Raw genomic sequence first — 10,350 nt, 5'->3', positions numbered from 1 at the left:
CCTTGTGTTCCAGCATGGATGTCCTTCACTACTTGCTTCGAAAGACAACTTCCTCTACCCCCGCAAAAAAGAAAGACAACTTCCTCTAACTTTTTTTGTTGTTGAGAATCCAACTTTTTTTGAGTTGAACAACTTCCTCTAACTCTCTTTGCGATGAGACCCCCTGTCCCTCAGCCCGCTAGCAGAAGTTGGGCTGGCTCATATGAAGCGTACCGAGCCCAAACTACGGCACATTGCGGGCCTATCTACATCAGGAGGCAAGAGCATCTGTAGCGAATGTGCGAAAAAAAAGATAGCATCTGCAGCGACTCTCTGCAATTGCCAAGCGGCACTTCGCTTCCTTCATCTTCCCGGCCGGTGCGGTGCGTACGGCGCAACCAGATCTCACGGCGAGGCCGAGCTAACCGCCTCCGAGGATCCGCACAAACCCCCAGCCACCGTACGCACCGCAGCAGCGGCGGCGGAGGGGCATGGAGAGCTCGTCGCCTTCGGTGCCGTTCCCGCTGCTGCAGGCGCCAGTGGAGAGCACGTACCGTGCCTGCACCATACCCTACCGCTTCCCCTCCGACAACCCCCGCAAGGCCACCCCCGTCGAGATCCAGTGGATCGACCTCTTCCTGAAGTCCGTGCCATCCTTCAGGTACAGTCCCGGCCCGGAATTTGAACTCCGTAGCGCTCCACTGATTCTCACTTCAGTTCGTCTTCTGACCCTTTTCCAGGCAGCGGGCGGAGAATGACCCCACGGTGCCGGATGCCCCCGCCAAGGCCGAGAAGTTTGCTCAGAGGTACGTATGTATCAGTGACCAGTGTCTGATTGATCGATCATGTTGCTTCGTTATGACTCAAGTGGTGGTGGTGGTAAAGACAAGTTAGTGTCAGATTCATCAGATATTAGCAACTATTGGCAAGAGGTCGATTTCTTTGCAGATGTAGTATGGGCTATCAAATATCTGCTCCTGAAAAAAGGCCATGATTAATTTGGAGTGGACACATACTACACAATAGCTAAATTCCGTTGGTACATGCAGACAGTAATTGGTGTGTCAGGCAATTTTTGGTTTGGCACCTGCTCGAGCAGGTGCAAAACCAATTACTGATGGCACGGTTAAAAGTTTCTGCCAGTTCTGTTGTCAGCCACCACAAGATTCACCTGATGTACTTGACAGCGGCAGACTTCATTTTCAATTGCTGAACCAAAAAAATAAAATAAAAATTGAAACAACTCACTTGAACTAGGCAGGCGGAGCTTTGCGAGGGCTGATCATTGGGAGGAAGTATCAAATGAAAAAAAAACTAACTTCTGTTGTGTTCATGAACTGTTAACTGTTCGCAAGACAAGTGTCCTAATCCTGATAGAGATATTTCAATCCCAATTGTTAGCTTGCACCAAAAAAACTTCTGTTATTGTGAATATTAAGAATTTTGGTGTGGCGTTTTGAACAGTAACAAGCAAACACGCAGCACCTTAGTCTAAAAGTTAACTCTCTCACTAAATTTCTTGGGCGTTACAGCTTCAAAGCTCGGAAGGGCCGCCTTCGCTGATATTATGATATGGGTGCCATGTGGAAGTAGCTGGCCAAGTTAGTTTATATTTGTAATATTTATTAGATCAATTATCTTTGAGGTGAAAGCCATAAAGTTGAACAGCTGGATATTACCACTTGGTGATTCGTATGCCTAACAGTTCTGCTTGTGCACATAAACGAATGCCATTTCACCTCAGAGTATTTTGGGATATTCTATTTTATGAAGAAAGGGTCAAAGAGCCTATATCTTTGACAGTCACTTGATTGGGATGTTTTGGTCAAAAGAGTACGGATGTGAGAAGGATAAGCCGCTAAGGCTAAGTTGATATCAAGCAGGTGTAAGCACTCAGCTTTGGTTCATCAACTGGCAGTCTAACTAGTGATAAATTTGACAGACTAGGTTTGCACTTAGTATTCCTTGATTTATGCCCACAAGCAACTTATTAGCAGTTCTAGCATTAACCTGTCGCAGTTTATCCACGCAGAATGATCTCAGTAACTAGCAATGTGAGGTAATGCTGAGACCTAGTTAATTCTAAGAATTACTATACCAAATATTTGAAATGAAGCGTGAGATCATGTATGTCTTTAACTGTACCATGCTCTTTCATCCTTTCGATGTATTGTACATTGTTCTTAAGGCGGTAAGGTGACCTAAGGTGAGCACCCACTGTCCTGACGCCTATGCAGCTAAGGCAGGCACAATTGCAAGGCGCTGCCAGGGCACCTTGCCACCTAAGTGTCCAAGACGGGATGCCTTAACAACAATTGTATCGTGTATGCTACTAAGCACCAAAAACTGTACGATTCCGGAAATGATTCGTGGGATTCACTTTCATGGTTCGGATGATGATTTCTCTTGTTTGTTATTGGGTGTCATGGGCAGATATTTGCCAGATAATGTTTGGCTGCGAAATTAGATCTGCAAATCACTCCAAACCATGTTGTTATTTTTATATGTTAAGGTGCTTTAGTCTTAGGTTCAATGCTTTCATTGCGACATATTACATGTATGTGTGGCTTAATTTACACCAGTCAACATTTGCATTGCTTTGTTAAAAAAAAGTGCATTACACGTTCATGATTGCTTCTCTGGGGTTAAGCGCTGACATGATGTGCATCAACGGTTACTCAAATATTATCACAATGTTACTCTGTTCATATTATGAAGCCTTCTACATGCATTCTTACATTTTGTTATGTACGTATTGTTGTGTGGTGAAGGTACACTGATATGCTTGAGGAGTTGAAGAAGAACCCAGAGAGCCATGGAGGACCTCCTGATTGCATAGTAAGATGAGTTTTTCATTGGATCATGAAAGAAAATTTTCAACTACTTCTAACTCTTGCAATGGATCTCAAGCTTCTTTGTAGGCTTCGTGAGCTAATCCTTAGAGAATTGGGGTTTCATGACATCTTCAAGAAGGTTAAGGTAAATTGTAACAAGGTTTTCCTACCTGGCATAATTTTGTTATTCATTGTTGTGATAATTTCTGGTCGTAACTGTTTCTGCTCCTTTGATTATTTTGATTCTTTACGAGTAGGACGAGGAGAACGCTAAGGCTATGTCACTGTTTGAGGGAGTTGTTCAGCGGAATGATGAAATAGAAGATGGTGAGAAACGAGCAGAGAACTTGATCCGTGGAATCTTAGCAGGAAACATATTTGACTTAGGGTCTGCACAGGTATGTAGTCCCAATTGCATTAATGTTTTATTGGTCTTTTACTCCCATGGAGCTTCGAAGGGCTTACCTTAGGTTGCTTTGAAACATCACCGCCTTAATATGAAAGACCATTCAACCTGAAGTCCTGAAAGTGATGAAATCAAATTTCGTTAGTTCTTTGTGAATCCTTCTGAGATCTCTCTTTGTTATTGACAAAATATTCTTTTTATTGCAAAACTTGAAGCTTGCAGAAGTTTTTGCTAAAGATGGTATGTCCTTCTTGGCGAGTTGCCAGAATCTTTTATCTCGACCTTGGGTTATTGATGACCTAGATGCATTTAAAAGCAAATGGACAAAGAAATCTTGGGAAAAGGTAAATTTTATTGTTTTACTGTATTCTTGTTGAAACTGTACAAAATGCCAGACAGAGCCTGCTGTCCATCCTATGGCAAGAGACTGTTTTAGTTTGCATATGTGGCAATGTACTGTTTTATATGTCATTTTAGTGTATATCTGCAGTTCTATGGTTTTATATTTTGGAAGAAAAAAAGTGCTAATATCATTAGTATTCTGGTTCCATGTCTATCTCCAATAATTATGGTTCTTATTTGTTGATAACCCATTTATAAATTGTTTTGATATGTACTATGTACATTATTAGAAATCAATAACTCGCTCAGTGATATTTAGTGTATTCCTTTCTGTATCTCCTGGTAGCTTTGTTGGTGGATTTGACTTATGTATCTGTGGTTGTTACTGTTGGCCTAGTAACAGTTCTGGACCATCCATGCATCAATTACGGGTGAAATCATTACTGGGCAGTTGCATATAAACTAGGGACATTTACATCTATGCCCTTAACTCGAACCCACTACTCAGTTTTGCCCCTAATTTTTAGGTATGCTCAGTTTTGCCCCTCCGCCGTTAGTTTCACTTATAGAAATGCCCTTCTCTGCCGTTACCGTCCGGTCAAAGGTCTTTGACCGTCCTGAAAAAATAGCAAAAAAAATCAAAAAAATATGAAATTTGGTGGGATCGAAGATAGTCATGTCCGCAAGGCGCGTGCACATTTTTGTGTTGGTTGGACACTCCGGGAGCTCGTGGCAAAGGAAAACAAAAATAATTTATGCCTATGAACAGTAAATTCGAAAAAAATAGCAAAAAAGTTCAAAAAAATTCGGACACTCCGGGAGCTCGTGTCAAAGGAAAACATAAATTTTGTACGCATGCGAGCAGTAAATTCAAAAAAAAAAAGAAAAAAAATCAAAAAAATATGAAATTTCGTTGGACTCAAGATATTCAGGTGCGCAAGATGTGTGCACGTTTTTGTTGTGTTTGGACATTGTAGGAGCTCGTGGAGAAAAAAAACAAATTTTAGCTCAAAAAAACTTTGAAAAAATGCACTATTTTGTTTTTTTTTCTCTAGAGCGCCCCGTACGTCATTTGATCACCAAAACTTGCAAGCACTTTGTGCACTCAAGCCTCTTTGACGCCAAATAAATTCAAATTTTTTTGAACTTTTTTGCTATTTTTTTCGAATTTACTGTTCATAGGCATAAATTATTTTTGTTTTCCTTTGCCACGAGCTCCCGGAGTGTCCAACCAACACAAAAATGTGCACGCGCCTTGCGGACATGACTATCTTCGATCCCACCAAATTTCATATTTTTTTGATTTTTTTTGCTATTTTTTTCTGGATGGTCAAAGTACTTTGACCGGACGGTAACGGCGCAAAAGGGCATTTCTATAAGTGACACTAACGGCGGAGGGGCAAAACTGAGCATACCTGAAAATTAGGGGCAAAACTGAGTAGTGGGTTCGAGTTAGGGGCAGAACTGGAATTGGCCCTATAAACTATGTTTACTCAGTGGCATTTTCTTTCAGCTGTGTATATGTTTACAATGTTGATTCTGTACAACCAACCTTAAGTTTGTACCTAGCTGAATCAATCTTCTATCATATGCTGTAGGCAGTTATTTTTGTTGATAATTCTGGTGCTGATATCATATTGGGCATATTACCATTTGCGAGGGAGTTGCTCCGACGTGGCACTAAGGTTTGTCTTAATCTTTTCATATTGCTCTTATTCATTCGGAACTACTGGAAAGCATGGACAAGGGTTTGCTTGTCATTTCTACATGAGTTTGTTTTCGGTAGTAACGTATCGCTCCTATTCAGCTTTTAAGTAACTGAATGCAAGAAATTATCTATGAAAAATGGTTCACATTGAAGTCTATGTCTATCCATGACTTCTCAATTAAGCTGAAAGTGTGTTCGTGCTTATGTGCGCGCTTGTGTTGTTGTACATGTCCAACTTGGAATCACTGTGATCGATGCATAAATTGTCTTGTGATTTATGATTTCTTTTCTTTCTTTTTTAGTAAAGAGTAAAGAATATCAATAGTTATCTTTCTTTGGTTGGTGCAGGTGATACTTGCTGCCAATGACATGCCTTCCATCAATGATATCACTTACCTAGAGTTGGTTGAGATTGTAAACAAGGTAACTAAAAAAAATCATATATCATTTATGATACAACAATGTGACTCATGTTCTTCAATTGTTTTCAGCTCAAGGACGAAAATGGAAAGCTTGCTGGTGTGGATGTATCTGACCTCATTGTTGCCAACTCCGGGAACGATCTGCCAGTAAGAATATCTTGAACCTGACTCTGCCATCCACTATGGTGGCTTCGTAAATTCTATTGATTGTCTCAGATGCTTAAATAGACAACCCACCTCGTCTCAGGTAATAGATTTGTCTAGCGTCGCACCGGAACTAGCCTATATGGCAAGCGATGCTGACTTGGTCATCCTAGAAGGCATGGTAAGGGCATTCACAAGTTGGCACATCTTTTTGTTTGAAGGCCATCACTAATTGCACCCTACCTGTGTCATTTACAGGGAAGAGGAATCGAAACCAACCTATACGCACAAATGAAATGTGACTCGATCAAGATTGGAATGGTGTGTTGTTTTATGTCCATTATGATTATGTGATTTATTTATATCAAAGATTATCCAGATTAGCTGCAGACTGTATGATTTAACACAAACTGGTTACTGAAGTTCACAAACTACTGTTTTATTGCTCTGTTCCAGGTCAAGCATCCCGAAGTGGCGCAGTTTTTGGGTGGAAGGCTTTACGATTGCGTCTTCAAGTTCAACGAGGCCTGAAACACTCTGAAGCCCCTGCATGGCACCAACCACATTGCATTCATTTTAAACATTGATTACTGATGCAATCCTACACTGAAGGTATGCATCCATGATTATAGCAAGTGGAAGAAATTACAATTCGCTTGTTGTAGTGTGAGGGAGAACAATTTTTTATGGCAGATGTGTCAAAACACCCCTTTCTATGCTTCAGGTTAATAATATAAGTGTAAATTGAGGTGCATTTTGGAATTCCCTATTTGCCGCATATTGCGGCAAATTGCTGGTGCTTTGCAGAGGGCGAGCGGCGATGGGCTGGCTTGTGTAGATAGTGTAGGTACTACACCATCTGGTTTTGATTTTTTTATCGGTTTTCCGGTTTCTTTTGGTTTTTTGTTCCTAAACATTATGAAAACAATGAATCTACGAAAAAAGATACAAACCAATCTGTGCCTACCGTGCATGGGTACTGTGTTATTGAAGCAATCTACGAAAAAGATACAAACCAAACCAATCTCATGTCTCATTGGGTAATACTCCCTCCGTTCGTCTAGATACATCCATTTCTGTGACAACTAACTCCGAACGGAGGGAGTAATAGTTTGATCTATTTAAATACCACATGTGTATTGAAGCAAGAATTACAACAACAACATTTGCTTGACAAGTCAAAGAGGGTACCCAACTCGCCGCCGAATTCATATGGCGCCACGTCAACTTGTGGCTGATCGGCAAATGATTGCACATATTTTGCGTTTCGGCTTGCTGTTGCCCGAATGCTGTGCTGACGATGATTTCCTGGTAGCTGGAGATTTACAATTGGAGAATTCGATCATGAAATGGTTGGGCGTCTATTCTCTACTTTCTTCAGCCGCTGCCTTGGCCTCCGTGCTTGTACACCTACGGCTGAGCATGAGCACACACGCGCAAAGGACTCTTGATGCGGCATCCATGGATCTTGATATTAAAAAGAAATCGTAAGTATGGTTTTGGTTGAGTTTGATGGGGAGATTATAGTTTATGTCAATTCAATGTACTAGATATGCAGGTCAGAAAATTGTTTTGCCTGCCAAACTACTGTGTCATGTATTCATGTTACACCTCTTGTCATTCATTTTCTTTATGTCAACCCCTATATCATTCCTAAATCCTAGTGGTGTAGTCATATGTAGATATGTTGATGATATCATATTGTTTTTAAAAGATGATAAATATGTTAGGAATTTCAAGTCGACACGTTTGAAACAATGGTCCGGTTGAAGATCGATTAAAAAAAAGTGAGGTGCAGTGCTTTTGATCCAAGATGACTATGATTTCCATAGTTTTTTACTTGTCAAATGACATCCTTCACTAGATTGTTCTTGGGCTCTCGCCCATCTTGCCCTAATGGTGAATGATTCTATCCTTCAATGGTGGACCTCTTGGCAACTGTCCATCCCGCCAAAGCTTCGCAAGGGCGTCAACTCGGTGGTGATTTCCTCGCTACAATGCACTTGGCTTGAGAGGAGCCGGCGTGTCTTCAAGCACACCTCTTTGCTCCCTACTGCGGTAGTTGATGGAGTGCGTGATCATTGCCGTGAGTGGCGGACGGTAGGAAACAATAATTTAAGAAGAATAGTACCATAAGTCCCTTGTTGTACACCGCTTGGGCTGCCACCCTTGTTGGCGCCATGGAGCTACTCTTATAAATCATAGATACTTTTTATCATAATATATAGGCACATAGATCTCTCTGTGTTTAAGAAAAATCAATAATCAAAGCCCACTTACAATTTAAAACATATCTTCTATTTTATACATAATAAGAAACAACACAAGGTTGGCTTGCTCGCCTGACTTCTCAACCTTACGGACCTTGCTCCTATAACGCGACCATAAGGACCATTTTTTTATTTAACCACATCACATAACAACACAGATGCTTAATTAAAACACAAACACATATCTAGTGTTGTTTTCACAGTTCCAACCATTGTGACCTCTTGCAAATATCCATATCAAGGATAGCCCTTCAATGGTGGACCTCTTGGCAACTATCCATCCCACCAAAGCTTTCGCGAGGGCGTCAACTCGGCGGTGATTTCCTTGCTAAGGTGCATTTGACTTGAGCGGAGCCGGCATGTCTTCAAGCACACCTCTTTGCTCCCTTCGGCGGTAGTCGATAGAGTAATTGATCATTGTCGTGAGTGACGGACAGTAGGAAACAATACTTTAAGAAGAGTAGTACCATAAGTCCCTTGTTGTTGACCGTTCGGGCTGCCACCGTTGTTGGCGCCATGGGGCTACTCATCTAGATCATAGATTCTTTCTATCATAATACATAGGCACATATATCTCCTCATGTTCTAATAAAATACAATAATCAAAGACACTTACAATTTAAAAGATATCTTCTGTTTGATACATAAGATAAAAAATAACACAAGTTGGTTTGCTCGCCTGACTTCTCAACCTTACAGACCTTGCTCCTATTAATGGGAGCATAAGGAACAACTTTTATTTAACCACATCACATTTCAACAAAGATGCTTAGTTAAAACACAAACACATATCTAGTTGTTCTTTTCATAGTTCCAACCATTGTAACATCTTGGCTCTTGCACATACCCATATCAGGGATAGCCACCGCCACCAGATCCTCCGCCGTAACCTCCACCATATCCGCCACCACCACCGTATCCTCCACCTCCACCATATCCGCCGCCACCACCATATCCCCCACCAAAGCCGCTGCCAAATCCACCATTTCCACCATTTCCACCGCCATTGCCATACCCGCCACCATATCCAGGTCCATAGCCTCCACCGCCGTAACCATGCCCATAACCGCCACCATGCCTAGAATTGCCGTATCCTTCACCATACCCACCACCATTGTTTCCATAACCTCCATAGCCATAACCTCCACCACTATTTCCATATCCCCCACCGTTACCGTATCCGCCACCGCCATACCCTCCACCGTCTCCGTATCCTCCATCATGCTTGTTTCCACCTCCCCATTTCTCTTCCTTAGGCAGGCCCGACCCTCTTGCAGGTTTCACATTCTTCTCCTTGGACTCTGCATGAACAAAATTCCTTAGTGAACATTGCTTGAGGTAGACAAGGGATGTGGATTTTTAGAGCACTTGCACCTAGGCCCTGCTATCTTAGCTCTCCAATATCGCTTTAAGATCCGTGCGGCACAACTAACTTTCTATTTTCGGGTAGACAAATAGTGAACATTGCTTGAGGTAGACAGGGTAGCCGTGCATATATAGGATGAAGTATGAGTTGTGTAGTCTACTGTGTTAGTAAATACATATAAGTTACAAACCTTTAGCATCTGTAAGCTCTCTAGCATCCGCTACATCCTCGGAGAGAAGCAGGAGCGAGGCTAGTACGACACCAAGAAGAACTAGAGACTTGACCGCCATTGGCGATGATCAGTTTGATCGAGTTATAATAGCTAGCTTAGGATGAGATGATATCGCTGCTAGAATTGCCGTACTTATAGAAGAGGCAAGACATGTATGCATGCACGCCTATGCCTATCTCCATTTTTAAAAGTTTCAACCTTCGATAACTCCATGCACCGGTATGGTTGGCTGTTAGCTAGGATATGATCAAACCGGGACCGAGCTTTGGTATATCTCGTTGTCACATTTGATTAGCTACCCCCAGAGTGTAGAACCACTTGCTAACAAGAACGCTGTGGCGCATCAAGCCATCCATTGGTAGACCAAAACTGAATAACGCCGTTCGATCCACCAATCGCCCAAAGGTCGGCCGGCAACTGTCGTCCTTACCGCAATTTCGTCTAACAAAGTAGAGATTGTCCACTTTTGTGCACCCGTGTATTAATTATTATTATCGTATTCATTGATCGATTATATCCTGTCTATTAATTTGACCCGTGTATGTTAGCACGGATTCATCGATCGATTACACCCCAGACCTGCCCAAAAACCGAGTCCGCGCCCGCTCCCTCTCCCGCACGAACCGGTTGCTGCATATTCATGCCGG

The 10,350-nt window shown here is 42.0% G+C and overlaps 2 protein-coding genes across 3 annotated transcripts; one reads left to right on the top strand and one right to left on the bottom strand.

Annotated features, from left to right (window-relative positions):
• The first annotated feature begins 235 nt into the window (after positions 1 to 235).
• On the top strand, positions 236 to 7,647 carry LOC125530584 (damage-control phosphatase At2g17340-like). Of its 2 annotated transcripts, XR_007292963.1 has the most exons (13): positions 272 to 640; positions 720 to 785; positions 2,751 to 2,817; positions 2,890 to 2,958; positions 3,071 to 3,211; positions 3,435 to 3,563; positions 5,160 to 5,246; positions 5,618 to 5,692; positions 5,761 to 5,838; positions 5,939 to 6,016; positions 6,094 to 6,156; positions 6,292 to 6,447; positions 7,151 to 7,647. XR_007292963.1 is itself a non-coding variant. In XM_048694967.1 (12 exons), exons 1-12 carry the CDS (start codon positions 471 to 473, stop codon positions 6,364 to 6,366), a joined length of 1,098 nt encoding a protein of 365 aa, XP_048550924.1. In that variant the 5' UTR covers positions 236 to 470; the 3' UTR covers positions 6,367 to 6,589. The 2 variants fall into 2 exon arrangements, 1 of the variants encoding a protein (XP_048550924.1); XM_048694967.1 differs by lacking the exon at positions 7,151 to 7,647 and having other exon boundaries at positions 236 to 640; positions 6,292 to 6,589.
• Positions 7,648 to 8,686: 1,039 nt separating this feature from the next.
• Positions 8,687 to 9,851, bottom strand: LOC125530586 (glycine-rich cell wall structural protein 2-like). The gene is made up of 2 exons (XM_048694969.1): positions 9,662 to 9,851; positions 8,687 to 9,406 (listed from the first exon to the last, which is right to left on the bottom strand). Exons 1-2 carry the CDS (start codon positions 9,759 to 9,761, stop codon positions 8,958 to 8,960), a joined length of 549 nt encoding a protein of 182 aa, XP_048550926.1. The 5' UTR covers positions 9,762 to 9,851; the 3' UTR covers positions 8,687 to 8,957.
• Positions 9,852 to 10,350: the final 499 nt, after the last annotated feature.

Source organism: Triticum urartu, unplaced genomic scaffold (genome assembly GCF_003073215.2).
Source record: "Triticum urartu cultivar G1812 unplaced genomic scaffold, Tu2.1 TuUngrouped_contig_6417, whole genome shotgun sequence".
Classification (NCBI taxonomy): Eukaryota; Viridiplantae; Streptophyta; class Magnoliopsida; order Poales; family Poaceae; genus Triticum; species Triticum urartu.
Note: the sequence above shows the minus strand (reverse complement) of the source record. Positions and strands in the feature narration are given on the sequence as shown.

Bases quoted from the DNA above. Each gene is read 5' to 3' on its own strand.
- LOC125530584 (XM_048694967.1), top strand. From the start codon at position 471: ATGGAGAGCTCGTCGCCTTCGGTGCCGTTCCCGCTGCTGCAGGCGCCA. The intron at 786-2,750 runs GTACGTATGTAT...TGTGTGGTGAAG, and splicing joins GCCGAGAAGTTTGCTCAGAG to GTACACTGATATGCTTGAGG. The intron at 3,564-5,159 runs GTAAATTTTATT...CATATGCTGTAG, and splicing joins CAAAGAAATCTTGGGAAAAG to GCAGTTATTTTTGTTGATAA.
- LOC125530586 (XM_048694969.1), bottom strand. From the start codon at position 9,761: ATGGCGGTCAAGTCTCTAGTTCTTCTTGGTGTCGTACTAGCCTCGCTC. The intron at 9,407-9,661 runs GTTTGTAACTTA...TTGTTCATGCAG, and splicing joins AGAGCTTACAGATGCTAAAG to AGTCCAAGGAGAAGAATGTG.